This window comes from Euprymna scolopes, chromosome 20 (genome assembly GCF_053919585.1).
Source record: "Euprymna scolopes isolate OS-2025 chromosome 20, ASM5391958v1, whole genome shotgun sequence".
Lineage (NCBI taxonomy): Eukaryota > Metazoa > Mollusca > Cephalopoda > Sepiida > Sepiolidae > Euprymna > Euprymna scolopes.
In genome coordinates, this window is record NC_136501.1 from 22,863,733 (window position 1) to 22,884,961 (window position 21,229).

The window sequence follows — 21,229 nt, forward strand, 5'->3', positions numbered from 1 at the left end:
CGGAAGCTATCGCAGTCAGCCATAGAGTATCGGTATACAGTACGGTGGAGAGATACGTCTATAGATTTATTATATTTCATTTTTATCTTAACTGATACAACGCAGTGGTCGGAGGATCCCAGAGGAGATAGAACGGGACATGAGCATAGCTCAAGGGAAGTGGATAGAAAAAGGTTTAGAAGGCTTGCGTACTGACCGGTACTATCGGGCACACAGGTGGGCTCACGAACAATCTGAGTGAGGTCATAGGCAATGGCAAAATCATGACAGAACCTCCCCTCATCATCAGTCTTATTTAAGTGGGTCAGCCATTCCACATTATGGACATTGAAGTCACCGCAAATGTGAATGTTAGCCGAGGGATGAGCAGACAAGATGTTGTCAATTTTCTCTGATATACTCTTAAAGACAGTAACTCCGCTGTTGTGGGGGCGATAGAGGGCAAATATAAATGCGATGGTGTAGGGAGGTGGTCGGCCCTATTCCAGTTTCGCTTAGAAAGAATATGTCAGGTTTCGTTTCCTGTAATTGGGTTTCAACCTCTGGAAAGTTAGAACGTAGACCCCTGATGTTGGAGAAGGAGACATGGTAGTAGGGGTCTACGTTGGAGGATGGGTTTATATCGGTACTAGTACTACTGCATTTTAAATCCCGTTTTTCCGTGAACCCCGCTCGGCAACGCCCCGCCCCGGAAAATGTAAGGGGGACCTTATTCAAAGAGAAACTGAATCGTTAAAAGAGACGTGAGCGAGCAGACGACTCCAAATTGGAAGAAAAAGAAAAGAAAGGGGAGAGTTTTATTGCGTTTCATAAGATCCATTGGAAAAACAAGTGTTTATTCTTGTGACAAGGATAATGAACAATTCTAAGCTGGAAAATATCGTGAAGTCGCTGGAAATGAAGAAATGTTTAAAATGCATTCGGCAAAAAATTTGTCATCGTTATCAGCTGCTTACAAAGACAACAAAACTTTTCTTTGGAAAAAAAAAGATACTCATGCAGAAAGTGATCCGTGCTGAAATAGTAACGTTATTATTTAAAAAGCCATTCTTAACATGGGGTGGGTAGGGTGTTTTGTACCTATTTTGTACTTTAACCTTACAATTGAATAAAAAAACATATCATAAAACTTTAATTAAACATGGAAATACGTTTTTAAAAAATAGCGCGGATCACTCTCTGCATTAGCACCAAAAAATAAAATTGCTTCATAAAATGCAAAAAAAAAAACCAAAAAAAAACTCAAGCAAAAAAAAACAGCAAAAACCCTTCAAAATTGTTACAAGTACAGAAAAATACATGTCTTCTTTTTACGAAAAATGTATGAATAAAAAAAAATTGTTTTTTGCTCCTTAAAACTAAAACATAATTGTTCATTAATATAAAAAACAATTTATACCAAAAAAATAACAAAAAAAACCACACAGTTGATAATAAAAAAAGAAATAAAACAGTAAATTTCATGAAATTCTCACGGTAGGGTATTTATTTATTTATTTTTATTTTTTGTATTGACTTCTGTTCGCTCGGTATTTTGAAACAAGGATGTAATCTAGACACCGCCAAAAATGGCCACAAAATCAAGTTGTTGTTGTTTTTTAAAACGAAATTGCATTTACTAAAATCCATTATTTCTGAGTAACTTTTTTTTCCAGAAAGATAAAACCCTGAATTTTATCATATAGAAAGCAGAATAATGTAAAACTTTTTCTACTATTTTTAACTAAATTTTAAATGTTAAAATTTCCCCAAAAGTTAACAATTGACATTTTTTGTCTTGCACAAAAAACGTACATAAATATTTAAAAAGAAAAAGGTTTTTGAAATAATTAATTTATTTATTTATTGTCTAAGATTTAGTGTGATTTTCTATGAGATTATGGAAAAGTATTATAATATAAGTACCTGGATTTCAAATAATTTCACTTATTCATATAGCCAACCAGTTACTTCGCGTAAATTTGAGACAATGTTTACATTTGTACTTGATAAAAAGCAAAATACCGAAGACCAAAGACCAAACAGGCCAAAAAAAAATTTACTTTTCAGTGACGGAAATTTCAATGTATTATTAAGGCTGGCCAATACCAGATGGGTGACCATTTGTATGAGTTTGGTTTTTAATGTGTATGTGTGTGTGGGCCAGGCTCCCCAAAATGGGGGGGGGCAATTTAAAGCAGAATAAAAAAAATATTTCAGCGCGTTTGGTCCACCGTAGTCGAAAGGCGGCAAACGTTTTCAAACGGGATCGATAAAATGATGATATTTTTAACACAAAGGGCACAATATTTATCGATTTTTTGTATCGATTCTTCAAAGCATTCTCTATTTAATAATGGTCATGCATTATTCGGCTCGCTAAAAAAATTGTTAATTTATTTCTCAAAGATTTTAAAATTGCTTTTTTCGTATAAATATTAAAAAAAAAATGTTGTTTTGTTTTATTTTGCTTAACATATTCACCGAATTTCACACTTCAAAACTCAAAAGCGGGATAATTAAACACAATCGAAGTTCTGATATTCAGATGTCAAAATAAGGTATTCAAACAAGTTTTTTTTTTAATCTAATCCTGTCCCTTACAACAAGACAATATGTTTTGTTCAGTTTCAGATGATTATTTTAAGCATATTTGGAACCCCCTCAAAACAAGGATGGGAGGTGTAAGCAAAAAAAATCTATATATCGTTTATGAAAAATAAGTACACTGTTATAAAATTCATTCTTCTCTTAATAATCTCTGAAAATTTCGTATTGATTGGATAATTACTTGATTTTTGGTAGATTTTTAAAAAGACGGTCCGTCAAAAAGTACTTACCTGCCCCCCTTCTCAGTTTTGGCGGTGCCTGTAACCAAAATAGGAATTCGTCAACATGACGACTGGGTACACAAGTTCTGCTTTGAATCATTTTATTATTGAAGGTCTACATACAGTTGGGGGAAGGAATGGATCAAGAAACTCTGATAAAGGAATTCATTTTATGTTTTCTTCGTTATGTCACCTCAATGCAATCCTGGCATTCCGTTACCAGCCAACAACTTAATCAGTAAAGAGTTGAATGCATGATGAATTCAATGCGCGTTTTTTTTCTTCATCTTACTGGCTAACTAGAAAAAAATTGGTTTTAAAAAAACACAATCTCAAACAAAAAAACAACAAAAAAATCTCTAAAATTGTTAGAAATACTAAAAAAATACACCTCTTCTTTGAAAAAACGTTTTACGAAAAATGTATATATCCCCCCCCAAATATTTATTCTTTGTCACTTAAAACTAAAAAAATAATTGTTTATTAACTCAAAAAACTTTTTACACACAAAAAAAAAACACAGTTTACAAAAATATAAATAAATAAAACAGTAAACTTCATGAAATTTTCACGATAGGTGGTTTAATTTTTTTCTTTTTTTGTATTTATTTATATTCATCTGTTCGCTCGGTATAATCCGAAACTCGGCGAAAAACAGGATTTAAAATGCAGTAGTACCTACTTCCTTTTGAATTCGGTGCATTCGAATGAGGTCGTCTATTTGAACGTTAAATTACCTTGTTTAATAGTTGTCACAAAATACAATTCGTTTTTCAAAACATTTTATGTATTTATTTAATAAAATTATTATTATTTTTTAATCCCAGTCTCGGGTGCCTTCTTTATTTAAGCATCTTACCAACTTTGAAAATCAACAATTTACTCCCCATCTCGCTAGAATTACTTAAATAATTTTTGCAGTCTATTCTTTGATCAATAAATTTTGCCAAACAAATACAATTTTCAAAATAACAAGCAAAAAAAAAAAAAAGGATGAAAATTTCATTAAAATTTTATCTCAATATTTACTTAATATGTTATTTTTAATTAATATATTATTTTCAATTAATATGTTATTTTTAATTAATATATTATTTTTACTAAAAGTCTGATAAACACGTAACCTACTCACCAGTTTTCGTTTTCGAAGAATCCATATCAGGTCCTGTGCCAATCGTCGGAGTCGACCCATTGTGCAATTTCCAAACGTATTTTTTATTATTTGAATAATCGATTGTAAAATTACAAAGTTGAGGATAGCTGAACGTGCAAAGTATCTTCCATGTTTCTGTCAAATTTAGAGGGAAACAAAACAAATGACATCACGATTACAATAAAACATCGTAACGTGTTTTAAATATGAGATGTGAAACCAATTTAAAAAATACATCGCTTAACCGGAGACAAAAAACGACAATAATATTTATTTTGGGCTGGATCCGCCTATCAGTATAAAATCGGCAATACCAACAGCCAAACACAAAATGTGAAGAAGAAGAAAAAGAAGAAGAAGAAGAAGAAGAAGAAGAAGAAGAAGAAGAAGAAGAAATCTGGCATCACACTAAATAGTCGTGAAGGGTTAATGAAGATGGAAATACCGAGGAGAGAAAGCACTAACCAGACCTCCCTTGGAGGCTTGCTCGTTGCCAGCAAGAAATCGATGATATACGGCTGTTGCGATAACGCATATTAAAAAGCAAATGTTAACAATAGAGGTAGAGACTACTGGAAAGCTAGGGAGACTTGTTGTCACTCAAACTCCAGAGAACACCACAGGTTGTTCTCAGAGATATCTTTGATGATGGCCATGTGAAAACTTCTTGTGAATAACAACAAAAACAACAAAAACGATAATAGAAATGATAATTCTTACTTTTGCATTGTCCCTGGGAAACGGAAATATCGTCAATGGCGATGTTCAGTTTCTTTCTTGTTCCCACAATCGCAGTAAACATAATGTTTCCAGTCTGATTCGAAGGTAAATTGACACATGCGTAGTTCCAACCGGTGCCATGATTTCCGTATTCTTGCCAGAGAATTAGTTTCCGCTTGAAAGCAGTTTGCTGATCGGTGTAAAGGAAAATCATTTGCAATTCACCGGGATCTGATCCGGACAAATAGTAATAGAATTCTACTTTGTCACCTTTTGAGCTAATGTTGGTCAGAGGGGAGACAAGCGAGGTTCTGACTCCTTCGAGGTGATGATTGAATACAGCCATAAAACCACCTGCAAAATAGACAAGAATTAAAATCAATTTGAATGAAAAGAAAGTTACATATTCACGAATTGTGAAAAAGACGTATCTATCTACAGGTGAAGAAGAAGAAACGAATGTTAGAGAGTGGAAAATTAATGCAAAGTGATTATATGACCTTTCTGGGTCACCGGCAACAGATGTGAACCCTAAATGATCTTTAAATAGGTATCCCTTGTCACATACGTGTCGTGCTCGTTCTTGCAGGGAATTCTTTGCAAGATCTCTCGGCGCAGTAGGACTCGTTAATCGGGTTGGTGGGTGTCGATTTCACCTTTGGGTTGATATGTCGCTGTCAATAGTAAATATATTTTCATGTACGGAAAAGAAAGACAGACTCAGATATCTCTATTCTACTTGGTTAATTCAAGTTAGATATACAAAATATGATATACACTCATATACAATCGTTCCGTGGTTGATTTTTAATAAACACTATTGAGTTCCAATTAGATTTAGTTACTCTCAGTTTTTTGGCGAAGGTGATGGACGGGAAGAGAGGGTGGCGACGGCTCTTCGATTAGGATTAGATTCGCTCAGAACTCTGCTTCAACTAACTGATTTTTGGCGCGAGGATTCACTTATGTAAAGAGGTATTGGGGTATCGTAGGTTGCTCTCTAGGCCAATCGCCGGTAAGTACGTAATCCCAGGGGATACCCGATTCTCTGCATGCACCTACGAATCTGCGAACCTGCGAACGCTTGCAGTTGTGGTTCTCACGATCGGGAGAGGTTAACCTCGTGACCCCTCGCCTGGCCTCAGAAACGAAATTATATTTCGTTATGTTTCTCAAAATGACATCAAATTGTCACTTTCAACAAACAATCAGATTTATATGTCGGTTTTATAAGAAAATAATAAAATTCATAACCTAATTTCCTTTCAGCAAAGTCGGCCGCCGCTACCCGGGCATACAATAATGTCTAACAAATAACACAAGCATAGTTGCCCGGCATTCTCCAGAGTTTCGGGAGTCTCAACCTTCCCCAAATGAGTAGCCCTACCGCTCTTTGGGATGGTTACGTCACAATTATATATATATATATATATATATATATATATATATATATATATATGCATATATATATGCATATATATGCATGCATATATATGCGTATATCTATATATATATATGCATATATATATGCATATATATGCATATATATATATATATATATATATATATATATATATATATATATATATATATATATATATATATATGAAAGTGACGAAAGATTTTATTTCGACAAGAAAGAGGCAAGTATGGTCTTGGATGTGCAACAGACATATCGCACCAGATTAGCTTGTCCGAGAATAGGATCAGAGACTTTTTCAGCGGAATGGTTGAAGTCGACATAGGTTTCTCAAGACTGCTGAGATCACAAAAGTAAGAAAGGGTGTCAGCTACAATATTCGATTTGGCTGGTAAATATTGGATGTATGTCGGCAGAATATTGCGTCAGAAAATCCATCTGTTGAAGTTCTCTGGCTGTGAGTTTACCATGAATGGAAGATGTAAGGGAAGCTATCAGTGTTTTGTGGTCGGTGAAAATAGTGAATTGTCTCGCTTTCAACATGAAAGAGATATGTTTAACTGCAAAGTACATGGCGAGTAATTCTCGACCGGAACGATGTATTTACGCTGAGGAGTGCTCAAAAAAAGAAAGTGGTTGTGTTTGACCGTTTACGACCTGGTTTACTACGGCACCAACAGCTACACCAGAAGCATCTGTCGAAAGAAAGAGCTTACGGAGGGTATCAGTGATGTGAACAGTTGGGAATCAACTGCCGGTAGTAGTAGTTCACAAGTTCCAATCTAACGACGTAACTGACGCAAGGAGGTGGATACAGGAAAATCTTGAACTGCTTGCATTTTTGAAGACAAAGTTGTTAGTCCAGACTTGTCGATCCGGTGTGCAAGGAAATCAAGGGAACTGACACTGAAGTCGCACTTCACAACATTGATTTTTAATTCATAGGATTGTAAACGTTGGAAAACTTCAGTTACGTGGTTTAAGTGTTCTTCCTGTGAGGAATTTCTCGGCGACGAGAATTTGATTATATGCACGGACCAAGTTGATGCGAAAAAAACAAACAAACTGTAGAGCGGGATAAGGATGCAGAAAAATCGTGCAGGTGCTGAATCGGCAACAGTTGCTACATTGAGAGCTTGGTAGTCTCTGCAGGGTCTCCAGTCTCTCTCCGATTTCTTGAGTACCATGTGAAGTGGAGATAACCATGGGCTGCTTGAGGGCCATATGATGCCGAGATCCATCATGTGTTGATTTCTTTTTTTCACTTTCAACTTTTCGTCGATCCAAGAAGAAGTTGTTCATACGAAGTCTTCTCTTTCTGCCCACTGCGGTATACTTTCCTGCGAAACACCAAGCATCTGCACGTCAAGTCCATCAAATGCAGTGTTTGCAGACCTGTTAAACCGAATTTCCTGAGCTTACCCAACCGTTTTCCCTGCAGAAAAGACGACATGCATCACGTGCGACATCACAACTCGTGGTGCGCCTGTGCATGTGACTCTCCCTGAAAAAGTTAGGCCGGCTCAGAATTTCAACACATGATGTACTTTTGGACTGAGGAAGTGATTTTCCTATTAGCAAAAATAGCCCCCGTTTGAAAAAACCATATATGTGGTTTTTGTGCGTTGAAGTCAGGCATTTTAAAAGAAATTAGGCTCCTTACAGAGTCGGAAACAGACTAGTTCTCGGCCATGTCGATGCAGAAAAGGGTTACAAGATCCAATTATGGTAAGTGATTTGTGTGTGTGTGTGTGTGTGTGTGTGTGTGTTTGTGTGTGTGTGTGTGTTTTTCCATAGAAAAAAAAAGCTGAAAATGGCAGGAAATGACTTCTCAGTTATTAAATCATTTCTCTCTGATCGAAATCCTACTGTATCTATATCATTACTACCAACTTACACCCATTAACCCTTATCCTCAAGTAGCCTTCATGCCTTCATAAGTAATGACTCCCTTGTAAAAATACTGTTTTCAATTGTGAAATCTGTTTTATATACTAGTCTCAGTATTTAATGATATTTTGTTGATATTGTTTTGTATTTTTAATAAGTATTGTTTCAAGTAATTGTACTTTGTGCATACAGTTATGTCTTATACATAACTAGCCGGGGGACTAGAATTGCCCCGTCGTAAAATACGCTTAAATATGATATTTTAATTTGTTCAAATTTCGTCGTGATTTCAAAAGTAAAAAAAAAAAAAAAAAAAAAGTCTTGGGTGCCATCAGCTAGAATCGAAACCGAAAGCAAAACTGTAGCATTCAAAGCTGGTGACGTTACCGCTGTACCAACGTGACATCCATATGAACTGATTAAAAATTAACTAAGATGAGTGTACAAAATGTATAACGATTGTTTCAATTTTGACCCCTTTTTCACCTCTTAAATGTTATTTTAACTAAAGAACCATAAAAGAACGGTCTGTAAAAAATCTAATCATTTGAGGTTCCTGCGACTTTTAGATTCGGAAGAGACGGAGTTTGAAAATATAGAGACATACACACTGACATATAGCCTTTTATATATTAGATTTTAGTATTTGTTGTTGTTGTTATTTCTTATTTCGACTGAGTTTAGTGTTTTGTTGTGCGAGAACATGTAATGTAGCCGTTATGTCGCAAATGGGCAAACAAATAAAACAAATAAATAAATTATCCGAGTCGGCATTTTTTTTTTTCTCAACAAAAGTTTGTTATGACCGTTATTTTCGACACCACGTAAAAAAAAGTATCTCGCTGCCACATGTCCATTTTAACCTGATCCGCGTTTCCCCTTCTTCCCATCGCACGCCGGGCACAGCCGGCCAATTCTCATTTGCGACTTCACACGTCCATTTCCTTCAACGTCGTTTTTTTTTCTCTCTCACCTCACACTGGCATCAGCCGGCCATTTCTCGCCTGCGCTTTAGACATCCATTTACTTTGACGTCGACTTTCTTTCTCTCCGAAAACGTGTTGCATTTTTCTCCTTTTTATTCCTTCCTCTTCTCGCGCACACTTCCTAATTTGCATATGCGTGATTTTCTGCTACTGCTAATCTCTTCGCATGCTGGCCATCCTTCGCTGCTGCTGCTACCTTCCGCGCACTCACACGAACTATGTTATAATGTGGCATTGAATTGCACTAGTTTCGTATAAATATGTGAGACATCTGGAAAGAGTTGTTGTCGTTTGGCCAATATAGGTACTATATGTATTCTCGGTTTGCTTATTGGGAAGACATTCCTCAAATGGGTACATGAATTTATATATTACTTTAGAAGAAACTAAAATGCGGCGAATCTTGCTTGCTTGGTGTCTTAAAACTATGGATCACATTAAAATATATTTTAAAAAAAATGAGTCACATTTAAAAAGAAATATTATTTTTCAACCTAATTGTTCTCTTATTGGCTAATGACATCGACATACGCCCAACAAACTCAATCACCGTTTCAGCGCAGCGCATGGCTCGAAAGTAAACTCGCAAACGCTCATATAATTTTGTGCGTAATTTCATTAGCGATACGCACCGGTATTTGAATTAGTCGTGTGGTCGGTCAAAGGTCCATGGTAGGAAGGCAAAGTGAAGAACCAATTTAGAGGCGAACCCGGCACGTTACTGGGGATCACCTTGTATCCACAAGCGGAACGGTCAAAAGAGCAGGAAACGTTTTCAGCTGAAATAAGAAAATAATAAAAGATTCGTCAATTAAACAAATAATATATAAATTAATTAATTAATTAATTAATATTAATGAAATCATAAAACAAGCAGAACAAAAATACTTATCAACAAATTTGTTGTTTTTTTTTGTTTTGTTTTATGAAAATTGCTCGATACAGGGCGTGAAGCCACTTGATGTAAGAAGTTAAGAAGAACAAATGATGATTATTGCAAAGACAGTAGATGCCTATTGATCTTAGTTCTGAAAAGACCAAGGCTGTAGGTAGTAGGAAAACAGGGAGCAGGGAGAGAGTTCCACAATGTTGCAGTTCTTGCAAAAGAAGCTAGTGGAAACTTTATTACGAATATGCATCAAAACAGCGAATTGATGAAGACCAATTGAGTCAAACGAGCTGTAGCAAAGGATCAAACAATTCTGAAGAACACATGCCATAAGAGTATTTCTTTAAAAGATTGAGACTAACGACATCACGTCTGTGAGAGAGAGAGAGAGGGGTTGCAGAGAAGACGAAAAAAAAGGGTCAGTAAGATTACAGTTACGTGTCTGCATTTATCAAGTCCCCCTCTCTTAAATGGGGCATGGATTCACCAACCCAAGTATGATAACAGTACTACATACATGGTCTGATAGTTAATTTGAAGAAAAAGAGAAATGTCTCATGTGCGAGAAAGTGTTTAAAGCGATAGATAACCGATTTTACGAGAAGCGGGAAGATTATTGGATAGCGGTTATATATCAAAACGGGGATATGTAATATAAAGGGGTTTGAAACGGCAGCAAACGGTTATATATACGGGAAGCACATGAGGGGGGGGGCAAGATGTTACGTGGAAGGAGGAGCATGGAAGATTAAGCCAAGATAATGTATAGGACCAATATGCGTGTATATGTTGGATGAAGGCTGTTTGTGTCTTGACATTATATCCTTAAGAGTGGGTGCTTATGATGGGGAGCACATATATGAGGGGAGGACAATGTTCGTTGTGTTGGTGATGAGAACACAAAATTACGTACCTGGGTTTAAAAGATAAACACGAAGATCAGATTTGATCACGAACACACATACCTTTATTATTCACGGCTGGAAGACATTTTTAGAACCACAAATGCCACGTTACTACATCATTAAGATTTCCCTTGACGCCGCCTCCAGCGCCTCGAAGCCGATCCTCTATCTTCCATTCTCCGATCTCAACTCCAAAACTTAACTCTATAATGACGTCACTCATCACGCTCGCAAACATGTGAATATAGATTCACGTTGTTGCCAGCTGACTTGGTCCATAGATTTTCGAATTCCTTACAGAATTATTTTGCTAACCTCAATTTTAACTATAAACAACATCCCTGACTTCAACTCCAATAACAATAACAACTAAGATTTCAACATTCCTAAAATATCATTTACGAAATACAATTTCTTAATTAATAATAATCATCGATTATTATGAATTCATAAATTCATAATAATCTTCAATTATTATTTCCGGCGTTTTCCGGCAGCTAGCAATCTAACAAGATTTCATTTAAGTATTTCAAAGATTATTGCTATATAATTTTATAAGGTCATAATACAATTCATGTGTGATCGGGACACTAGTATAGGATTCTCGTAGCGTGCGTCTAGAGCCGAAATATTTTTTTAAGAAATTTAAATGTATCATAAATTTGGTTTTGCAAATTTAAACAAACATCGTTATTTCTTCCTATTATTTGGATGCTTCGGATCTTATGTGTTCTCATCTTTAACAACGTGTTGGTCCATGTAATCACCGATCTTCTTCCGGTGTACCTTGTCGAACTCGGAAATCTTTCTGTCGAACTCGGGAATCTTTACAAAATTTCGAATGAAATCCTTTATTTACTTCGCAGGAGTAGCATGCTCTCGTTCCGTCAGCTACGAATGGATAGAGGTCCTAAGTAATTTCGATCGCCCACACTGAGAATTGAACCTTCAACCTTTAGAAGAATATCGCTTTACAACTGAAATTTTCCAAATACTCTAACCACTGTGCCATGGATCCTTGCAGACAATTCTAGTACGAATTTCAGGAGGCTTAAACATATTTTTATTTCAAGATATAAATATCTACTTATTACTATATAGCACTGTATATTATTATTATTTTTTTATTTTATTTTATTTATTTTTTTTGAAGCCGGGATTAAGGGAAATCCTCTGGAAATGAATCTCATCCCTTTCCAGAGAGACGTTCATAAACGAAATCAGAATTATTATTATTATTATTATTATTATTATTATTATTATTATTATTATTATTATTATTATTATTACCTACTTCTTGCTATATATATATATATATATATATATATATATATATATAGCAATAAGTAGGTAATAATAATAATAATGATAATAATAATAATAATAATAATAATAATAATATGTATATATATATATATTAATAATATATATATATATATTATTATTATTATTATTATTATTATTATTATTATTATTATTATTATTATTATTTATAATTAACGGTTTCCATGTGTTAAATTCAATACTAGGTCTATTATATATAGACCTAGTATTGAATTTAACACATGATCATCATTCAATATAAGGTCGGAGGTTACATCGATTGAAACGTTGTGAAAATGACACTCAAGATTTTTTTTTTCAATTTTCACCCGCAACAAAGCACAGTGCCACTTTGAAGCAGGGGGCTACTATCAGGGACTTAATTAGCGGGGTCATTATGAAGGGAGATGAGTAGAAAGATGTTTGTTAACATTACACTTGAACTTTTGCATATTAGTGCAGTTGGGAAAGCAGAATCCCGGAAGAAACTATTGGAGTAAAAGGCTTTCTTGCACTTAGGGATCTCTACTGTAAAGGGATGAGACTTAGTAGCTTGTCGGGTTTGTCGGGGGTAGTTACGTCGGGGAGGTACAAGTGTTTGCAGTTCGTCAGAGCATTCACCATTAAAGTATTTGTAGAACAGGCAGAGGGATGCAACATCTCGTCGATGGGACAGAGGCTGAAGCCTAGATGACAGTTCAGGACCTATCAGGTTTGCGACTCTCTTTTGAACCCTGTCCAGAAGCGAGAGACAAGCAGCAGATGTACCAGCCCAGATGTGACAACAGTACTCCATACATGGGCGAATGGTTGCCTTATAGAGGTATAGGATACTGTCAGGCGTAAGTAGTTTTCTAGCACGGTAGAGGGAGCCAACCTTCCTTGCAGCAGCCTTGGCAATGCTCTCAATGTATCTATTCCAGTTCATATTCCCTGTAAACGTTAGGCCGAGGAGGTAAAAAGAAGTACTTTCAGGCAATGTGTTCTTGGCCATTGCTATTGGTGGTAGAGAAGGTTTCTTGTGGTTATTGAAGGAAACAAGCTTAGTCTTAGCAGCATTGAATGTGACCAACCATTTTTGTCCCCATTCCACTACAGATTTGAGGTCGTCCTCTAGTGTTTCTGCCATTTCCTTGGATATGTGTTCATTTGTTTTCCCCTCATATCTGTTATAGAGAGTGGTGTCATCGGCAAATATACCTATCTCCGAAACAATTTTATCAGGCAGGTCATTTATGAATATCAGGAATAATAGAGGTCCAAGGATAGACCCCTGAGGTACTCCCGCATTTATGTCATATTGTTTAGATGTACGACCGTCGAAGACAACTTTGATTTTTCTATTACTTAAGAAGGATTTAATTACATTATGAATTCTTCCAGTGATTCCATATGATATAATTTTCCTTAGAAAACCATCGTGCTATACCCTGTCAAAAGCCTTAGATATATCAAGGGCCACCGCTCTACCCTCCCCTGTTTTGTCCAATGAACGGTATATACGTTCAGAAACTACACTTAAGATATCTGCTGTTGAACGGGCTTGCCTGAATCCATATTGTTTGTCAGTCAGGAGTTTAGCAGCTGTTAGGTGCTGGACTAGGGCTTGATTAACTAAGGACTCAAATATTTTGGCGAAAAGCGGGAGGAGGCTAATGGGGCGATAATTTAGTGGGTCAGTTCTTTCACCAGAATTCTTGAAGACTGGTACCACAGAGGCGGTGGGATGAGAACAGTAGTTATTGAATGTTATGATCACAACGTTTCGACCGATGTAATCTCCGATCTTCTTCAGGTGTATCTTATCGAACTCAGAAATCTTTCTGTCGAATTCAGGAATCCACACGAAGCTCTTTATTCAATTCATGGGCTAGCATGCTCTCCCACTATCAGCCATGACCAAGCTGAAGTCTTAAGTAATTCGAAAGTGTATACTTCGTTTCGCCCTCACTAAAGCTTGGACCTTCAAACTCCAAAGAGTGTCATGTATAACTGAAATAAGTTGTTGTCATATTTGGGCTGGTGCATCTGCTACTAGTCTCTCGCTCCTAGACAAGGTTCCAGAAAGAGCCGTCAACCTGATACGTCCTGAACTGTCATCTAAGCTTCAACCTCTGTCCCATCGACGAAATTTTGCATCCTCTGCCTGTTTTACAAGTAAATGGTCCAACGAACTGCAAGCACTTGTACTCCCTTGACGTAAATACCACCGACAAACCCGAAAAGCAGCTAAATCCCGCCCCTTCACAGTAGAGATTCCTAGATGTTTCTTCCCCAGAACCGCTAGACTTTAGAATTCCCTTCCGGGCCCCTGCTTCCCCAACTGTACTGATATGCAGAAGTTCAAGTGTAACGTGAACCGACATCTTGCTGCCCAACTCCCTACATAATATCCCTGTAGCTTATGCCCCTGATAGTAGCCCCCTACATCAAAGTGGCAATGTGCCTTGTTTGGGGTGAAAATGTAATAAAAAAGGGTCGCGAGAATTACGCGGCTGCCGAAAGTAAGCTTAAAATCGATTTTCTACTCTCATTAAATTATAACGTGGGATCGAGTTAATAAAACCCTTGAGACTTGAACGAGAAATAAATGTCCCGTTATATTTTCTCTGATCTTCTCTCTCACATCTTTATAATTTTACATTCTTCCTTCACTTTTTTTCAACTGAAAAACGGATGCCTTTCGTTTAATCAATCCATTTTGAAATAAAAAAAAAATGTTGCTTTGTGAATCCGCCAAGTCAGATAATTAAGAACAAATAAAGGTTTATTTGCCATTTAAATATTTTCGTGAACACATACTCTTGCCCTATAAATTATATTCCGTGTAAATCATCTGGTAAATATATACTTTGACATTCACAGTGTTGGATATAGAGACGTTGTGACTTACATTTGAAAGCAGGGGTATACGCACACGCACATTCCAGATGGAGTTGATCTACATGTTTGTGTGCCCCGAAATTTTAATTAAATGAAAACAAAGAACTGTTTATATTCCAAGGTCAGAAGTTATGAATTGCGCAATGCAAAATAGAAAAATAGAATGTAATATCTTGATGTTTACAATTCCAGGAATGTCGATTTGGGTATATATATATATATATATATATATATATATATATATATATATATATATATATATATATATAAGAGAAAAATAAACAACAGAAAAAAGAAGCAAGCTGGCGGGCAGCGGCGTGCATAATTGACATCTTGATATCTCTCTGTCGGCAAGCCACTCACCAACCAACCCACCCACACAACTAAAGTCTCTCTCTCTCTCTCATTCTCTCTCACACACACACACACACTATCTCTCTCTCTCTCTCTCTCTCTCTCTCTCTCTCTCTCTCTCTGTCAATGAACTAGAAGCTTAATTGTAAATAAAACTTATACTTTGAAATTCGTCTTCGTGTTGATTTTGAGAAAAGAATAGTCAGATGTATGTATTATATAAATTATATACACATTCAACAAGGCAACAGCAGCTCTATTACTTCGTTAGTAAGAATCCGGCTATTCAATAACAATGTTTATATTTTGACAGTTAATGCGGTGAACGCGCAACTATAATGTATTTAGGTCTCGATATCATAAAATAAACTGTGAGCTCTCTTACGTTCGCATAGTTTCGTTGAGATACCAACATCATCTATAGCAACAACATCAGTCGCATTTTCGCCACGAACTGCTTCGAACGTAATGACCAAATCCCTGAAATAAATAAAATAATAATATAAATAATTAAATATTATAATAGAATGATATTTGGTTTTAATAATGAAAGTGCGATTATATGATAACTACAACAAATATAGTATTACTAGGATACTTAATTGAGTATTCATTATTTCTAACCTCTTGCTAACATAAACCTTTGATATTTATTTATTTATTTATTTATTTGTGGACTGTTTTTCTCATCTTCATAGTTGTTGTTTTACGACGTTTCGGCTAACTATTCTTCTGGCCTTCGTCAGGTGGTTAGCCGCGATGAGATAGGAATGCTGAGTTCCTTAACTGTATCCTCAGTAATTACTGCCTTCCATAGTTGTTGTTGTTTCACCACATTTTGGCCAATTAATCCTCTGGCCTGCTTTAAGTAGAATTAAAATCGTTATCTTCAGACAATAATCACTTGAACCGTAGAGATTCAAAGCTTCTATCCACTGCGCCAAGGGCCCCGAATGGCGATCAAGGTTGGATTTTCTCGGAAACTACCCAACGGTGGATCGCGAGTGAAGCGAAACGCTAGGAGAATTAGCATGCAACAAATTCCAAAACTTATCAAAAATACATTTTAAAAAAAATAATAATCTGTATTATTTTGATAAATTGGATTACTGTTCTCATCTTGAGTGTGATTTCCACAACGTTTCGGTCGATGTAACCTCCGACCTTCTTCAGATATATCTTGTCGATCTCAGAAATTTGGATGAAATTTCGAACGGAACCTTTACACGGGGGTGGCGTGTTTTCGTTCCGTTAGCCATGACTGGATAAAGATCCTAAGTAATTCGCAATTGTTTTTTTTTTTTGTTTTTTTTCAGTCGCCCACACTCAGGATTGAACTTTCAACCTTCAGGAGAATATCACTTTTACAATTGATTTTTCCAAGTACTCTAACCACTGCGCCATGGGCTCTTGCGAACAATTCTGATAAGTGACCTTAAACCTATTTCTATTTCTAGTTGTAAATATCACTATTTATTACTAATTACTATTTATTACTAATTATTATTACTATATATATATACATATATATATATATATATATATATATATATATATATATATATATATATATATTATTGTTTTTACTTATTACTGTATATATTATCCATTATTTATAATTAACGGTTCCCATATCGTATTAAATTATATACTACGTCTACTTATTTATTACTAGGACTATGACAACAAAATATTCTTTTCCTTGTTTTGCCTCTTGAATGTGTATCCGTTAATATCATATGCTTTTATATAGAGTTATGTGGTTCTCGATTTATTAACTGTGCTTAACTGTATCGCATATATACTCGAGAGTCAAAACAATGAGAATATTCTGTTGTCATAGACCTAGTGATTACTCTATCCAGTCATGGTTGACGGGACAAGAGCATGCTAACCACGTGAAGTAAAAAAAGGATTCTGTTGAAATTCCAACCGAATTCCCAACTTCGACAAGATATACCTGAAGAAGGTTACATCGACCGAAACGTTGTGAAAATCACACTCAAGATGAGAACAGTAGTCCGATGAATCCAAATGATATGGATAATCGATCCTCATCTCAAAAATTCAGAAACGTCATAAAAAAGAGTAACTTTTGAAAATTAAAAATTTTCTTTGAACATTTTGATCGATAAATTTGGTGTCTTACTTGATTGGTTCTTTAATCGCCAAGCAAGCGTCATGCCATCCGGTTTTGTCTCTTTCGCCAGCTTTAGACCAGACAAGTTTACCTTTATTCCCGGCTCCAATGAAAACATTTAACACTTGAAAACGGTCACCTCGCCGGTAATAACTGAAACTGACGCTACCGTTGTCAATATCCATGCCAGTTTTATTTGATAATTCCGTTTTGTCACCAGGTCGGCCTTGGTGTGAATCAGCATACATAAAGTAACCTTTAACAAAGAACAATATACACACACATATAAAAGACAATATACACATACATATACAATACAATATACACACACACATATACAATACAATATACACATACGATAGATACATTTGAAATAATCCATTGAATTATAGACATACGTCGAGCAATATTTTTAGCACATTTTATTTTAAGCTTTGTTTTTCAGTTCGATTCGGAGCAAGGGGAGAAAATCGTTCAAACAACATTACCCTTTACTATATATATATATATATATATATATATATATATATATATATATATATATATATATATATATATATATATACTAGCAGTTCAGCCCGGCTTTGCTCGAGCCCTATGTACTGTTCATAACTTTATGTGCATATATATATATATATATATATATATATATATATATATATATATATATATATATATATATATATTAAAAAGTTTGACTCATGTCCAGATAACCTACATCTATAATTTCAAGTGTTTGGGCCCAAAATTGGCGGATGAGTTTGGGAGAGTCTGCAAAGATAACCTCTTTCAATTTTGACCTCTTGGCAGCCAAATTTTCACCCCAAAATTGATTAAAAAGCTTCCTGCATGTCTAAATACCCTTTATGTAAAATTCCAAATCTTTAGACCCAAAATTGGCTTAATAGTTTGCTAGAGACCGCAAAAGTAAAATCTTTTGAACTTTGACTTCTTGGCAGCAAAATTTTCGACCAAAAACCGATTAAAAAGCTTGCCCTATGTCTGAATACACTTTATGTAAAATTTCAAATGTTTGGACTAGAATTCGGTAGAGACCGCAGAAGTCAAATTTTATTTTGAACTTTGATCCCAATTTTGACTCCTTAAAATTTATTTCTTGGGGCTCAAATCAAATTAAGAAGTTTAATCCAAGTCCAAGTAACCTACATCTAAAATTTCAAGTGTTTAGATCCAAAATTGGCAGAGGAGTTTAGTAGAGTTTTAAAGATCAAATGGTTGAACTTTGACAAGTTGACAGCAAAATTTCTGGCCAAAAACCAATTAAAAAGATTTTCCCAAATCTCAATACCCATTATTTCAAATCTCGAGTCTGTAGACTGAAAATTGACAGAGTATTTTGATAGGGAAATGTACACACAGTCACACAGACAGACAATTTCACTTTTATAGATATAATACACACACACACACACACACACACACGCACACGCACACACACTTTGCTCGGACCTTATGTACTGTTCATAACTTGACCTACGTGTGAATACACTTTATGTAAGTTTTCAAATGTTTAGACCAAAAATTACGAGGAGCGTGCAATAAATAATGCCCCTGATCTACTTCCCATAGCAGTAGAGCAACGAAACTTGGCACAGTTATTAGTCTTTCTCTACCTAGGAACCACCCAGAGTTATGCATTTCTCCTATCGTTTGATGCAGCTCTGGAGACCGTTTTTGTAGAACACCTCAGGTTGGTCCTCCAACGAGGTGACTTCAGAAATCAAGGCAGCAGCATCTGGGAAACACTTTCCTTTCAAAAACAATTTCATAGCTAGGAAGATGTGAAAGTCAGAGGGTGAAAGGTCAGGAGAGTTCTCGCTTCTGGAATGGCGTGAGCAACCTGGGAATCCATCTGGCAGACACCTTATGCATATGCAAATGGTCATGAATAATAGTTTCCACAGACCCTGTACTAATCTTAACATCTTGGGCTATTTGGCGAATAGTAATGCGCCGATCTTCCAAAATGGCAGCCTCAACTTGACGGACAGATGCATCATCAATGGCAGAAGGGGGGCGACCAGGTCTGCGAGCTGTTTCCACAGACTTCCAGCCATGTTTGAATTCACGATGCCAGCGTTTTACAAGGTCATATGATGGGGCATTATCACTATAAGTTTCTTTCATTTCATCAAAAGTCCCACTGCTCGACATTCAACAGTTCTCCATTTCACACGTGACCCAGTTCAGACACTTGTAAAACAGAAACCACAATTAGTTCAGAGCTGTAATTTGCCTCATAACCGGTAGAGATATAAATCATTGCACATGCAAAATTTCAGCTAGATCAGACAACTGGAAGTGGGTCAGGGGCATTACTTATTGCACACCCCTCGTATCTGAGTAATTTAGTAGAGACTGCAGAGGCAAATTATTTTTAAATTTGACCTCAATTTTAACCCCTTAATATTTATTGTTTTGGTCTGAAATCAAAATAAAAAGTTTTACTCGTGTCCAAGTTACCTACATCTAAAATTTCAAGTGTTTAGATCAAAACTTGGCGGAGAAATTTAGTAGAATCTTCAAAGGTCAACTCCTTCAACATTGACATTTTGGCAGCCAAATTTTCACCCCAAAACTGATTAAAATGCTTGCCGCATGTCTGCATACCCATTATGTAAAATTTAAAATGTTTAGACCTAAAATTGGCTGGATAATTTGCTAGACACCGCAAGGGTCAAATCTCTGAATACCCTTTCAATGTTTGGACCAGAAATTGGCTGAGTAATTTAGTAGAGACCGCAGATGTCATTTTTTTTAAAACTTTGACCCCAATTTTGGTCCCTTTACATTTATTTTTGGGGCTCAAATCAAAGTACAACGTTTGATCCATATGCAAGGAACCTGCATTTAAAATTTCAAGTGTTTAGACCCAAAATTTGCGGAGGATATTGATAGAGTTTTCAAATGACAAATCGTTGAACTTTGACCTCTTGACAGCCAAATTTCTGACCGAAAACCGATTAAAAGGATTTTTCCAAATCTCAATACTCTTATGTGAAATGTCGAGTCTTCAGACTGAAAATTGACAGAGTTATTTGGTAGGGAAATGTACACGCACAGACACAGACACACGTAGACAGACAATTTCACTTTGCCGAGCATTTTTTCTCGTTTCAGTTGGTAAATTCAGTATTAAGTTGCGGAGCGGATTTTCTTTTTCACTACACACTTCTTTATCCTTCCTTCCCTAACAGACGATTTAAATCAAAATAACTAAATAAAATTTAACCAATAAATAAAAACGGAAAAAATTAATTTTATATAAAAAGGCAACCATACAAAAGCCTTTTTAACAACAAAACAATTGCTCCTGATGGCGATCAAGGATTGAAAATGCTCAAGCAAGATGGCTGACAAAAATCACTCGGTAGACTAATACACAGCTTAACACCTGGAATAAGAAAAATACTCGGCAGATCGAGGAAATCAACAGAAAAATAATGAAGAAAGAAAACTCTGTCGTATTTAATCAAACGTGTCTTTATATATATATATATATATATATATATATATATATATATATATATATATATATATATATATATATTCTGTTTTTTCGTTTGTTTGTTCACAATTTGATTAATATATACAAAAGTTTCCTTATTTACTCTTTCATTTATCCCTATTATTATTATTATTATTATTATTATTATTATTATTATTATTATAAAATGAACTCATTTTCCCCTCTGATTTTGACCATAATCAGATTAGAAATCAAGACATTTCATG

At 35.5% G+C, this 21,229-nt stretch overlaps 1 protein-coding gene across 3 annotated transcripts in view; it reads right to left on the bottom strand.

Annotated features, from left to right (window-relative positions):
* The window catches only part of LOC145241359 (MAM and LDL-receptor class A domain-containing protein 2-like), a 201,350-nt gene that overhangs the window by 138,437 nt on the left and 41,684 nt on the right, over positions 1–21,229 (bottom strand). For all 3 annotated transcript variants that reach the window (XM_080104232.1, XM_080104233.1, XM_080104234.1), the window contains 5 exons: positions 17,483–17,729; positions 15,719–15,813; positions 9,612–9,758; positions 4,684–5,037; positions 3,943–4,098 (listed from right to left, as the gene is read on the bottom strand). In XM_080104232.1, the coding sequence (XP_079960358.1) occupies positions 3,943–4,098; positions 4,684–5,037; positions 9,612–9,758; positions 15,719–15,813; positions 17,483–17,729 (999 nt within the window). The remainder of the gene's footprint in view (positions 1–3,942; positions 4,099–4,683; positions 5,038–9,611; positions 9,759–15,718; positions 15,814–17,482; positions 17,730–21,229) is intronic.